At 57.1% G+C, this 1469-nt stretch overlaps 1 protein-coding gene across 1 annotated transcript; it reads left to right on the forward strand.

The window, feature by feature from the left end:
* Nucleotides 1–284: 284 nt before the first annotated feature.
* ETH_00034085 (uncharacterized protein) lies at nt 285–672 on the forward strand (the record flags this gene model as incomplete). The annotated part of the gene is made up of 1 exon (XM_013375619.1): nt 285–672. A coding segment is annotated over one exon (388 nt), but the record flags the coding sequence as incomplete, so codon positions are not given.
* Nucleotides 673–1469: the final 797 nt, after the last annotated feature.

The raw sequence follows: 1469 nt of genomic DNA on the forward strand, positions 1-1469 counted from the left end.
AGCAGCAAGGCTACTGGCCGCAGCAGCAAGGTGTACAGACACCCCAACCCAGCAGCTTCGCCCCCAAGGCCGGACCCCCCGAGAGGCGGCGAGCAGCAGCAGAAAGGCAAAGGAGCTCTCGGGGTGGAGGGCAGCAGCAGCAGCAGCAGCAGCAGCCACGCAGGGGTTACAGACAGCAGCAGCAGCAGCAGGTGCAGGAGCAGCAGCAGCAGCAGCAGCAGCAGCAGGTACAGCAGCAGCAGCTGTTGCATCAGCAGCAGCAACTGCTGCACCAGCAGCCGTCGATGACTTGGGATGAGCAGCAGCAGCTGCAACAGCAACAGCAACAACAGCAGCTGCAGCAGCAGGCACAGCCGAATTTCGCGCAGCAGCTTGTGCAGCTGCTGCAGCAAGTGCAGCAGCAGCAGCCCTACAGTGGCAACCCACAAGCCGTGCGGCAGCAGCAGCAGTATTCAGCTGCGCAGCAGCAGCCTCAGCAGTACGCTTTGCACCAGCAGCAGCAATACGAGGCGCCGCAGCAGCAACTTCAGCAGCAGCTGCAGCAGCAGTTGCAGCTGCTGCAGCAGCAGGGCCTGCAGCCGCAGCAATACGGTGGGCACCAGCAGTATGGACTGCAGCAGCAGCAGCCTCAGTACAACATGCAGCAGCAACCAGATGCTGCTGCACTGTGGGGTTCGCAGCAGCAGTTTAGCTAGCTCTTCTGTACAGCAGCAGCAGTAGCAGCAGCAGCAGCAATATTGGGGGCCTCTTTTGTGAAGTTTCTGCCTCTTCCGTTTGATTAGGAGCTCTTGAGCAGATATGAGCTGTATTATTTATTATTATTTAGCTGCTGCGCTCAGCTGCTGCTGCTGCTGCTGCAGCTGCCCATGCTTGTTGGCGTTACAGTTTGTGTTCCGTTGTGTCCCGTTAGGCAGCAGCAGCAGCAGCAGCATCGCAGCAGCGGCAGCAGCAGCAAACAGTCGCTCGCCCCTTTGCTTCGCCAACATATTCTCGTAAAGTTTGCTTATGCTCTTGCTGCTGCTGCTGCAGCCGCTGCTGCTGCTGCTGCTGCTGCTGCAGTGTCTTCACCCACTCTGCTGCTGCTCCTCTTCTAGGAAGCAGAATGGCAGAGTAGGGTTCAGGTCTAGGGTTTCAGGTTAAGGGTTTCTAGGTAAGGGTTTAAGGTTTAGGGTTTCAAGTTCAGGGTTTAGGGTTTCAGGTTTAGGGTTTAGTTTAGGGTTTAGGGTTTAGGCAAATGCAGTAGCTGCGAGTCTTCAAACGATTTGAGGTGTACATACACCCCACACTATAAGCTGCAGCAGCAGCTGCAGCAGCAGCTGCAGCAGCAGCAGCCTTAAGCGTCGGTGCTTTCGTCTCCTGAAGATTCGGAAGAAGACAGCTCAGCAGCGTCTACTTCTCTCGCATCTACTGCAGCAGCTGCTGTTGCTGCTGTTGGTGCTGCTGCTGCTGCCGCTGCTGCTGCTGCTGCT

Source organism: Eimeria tenella, genomic scaffold, assembly GCF_000499545.2.
Source record: "Eimeria tenella Houghton genomic scaffold, Eth_scaff2915, whole genome shotgun sequence".
NCBI classification, from domain to species: Eukaryota; Apicomplexa; class Conoidasida; order Eucoccidiorida; family Eimeriidae; genus Eimeria; species Eimeria tenella.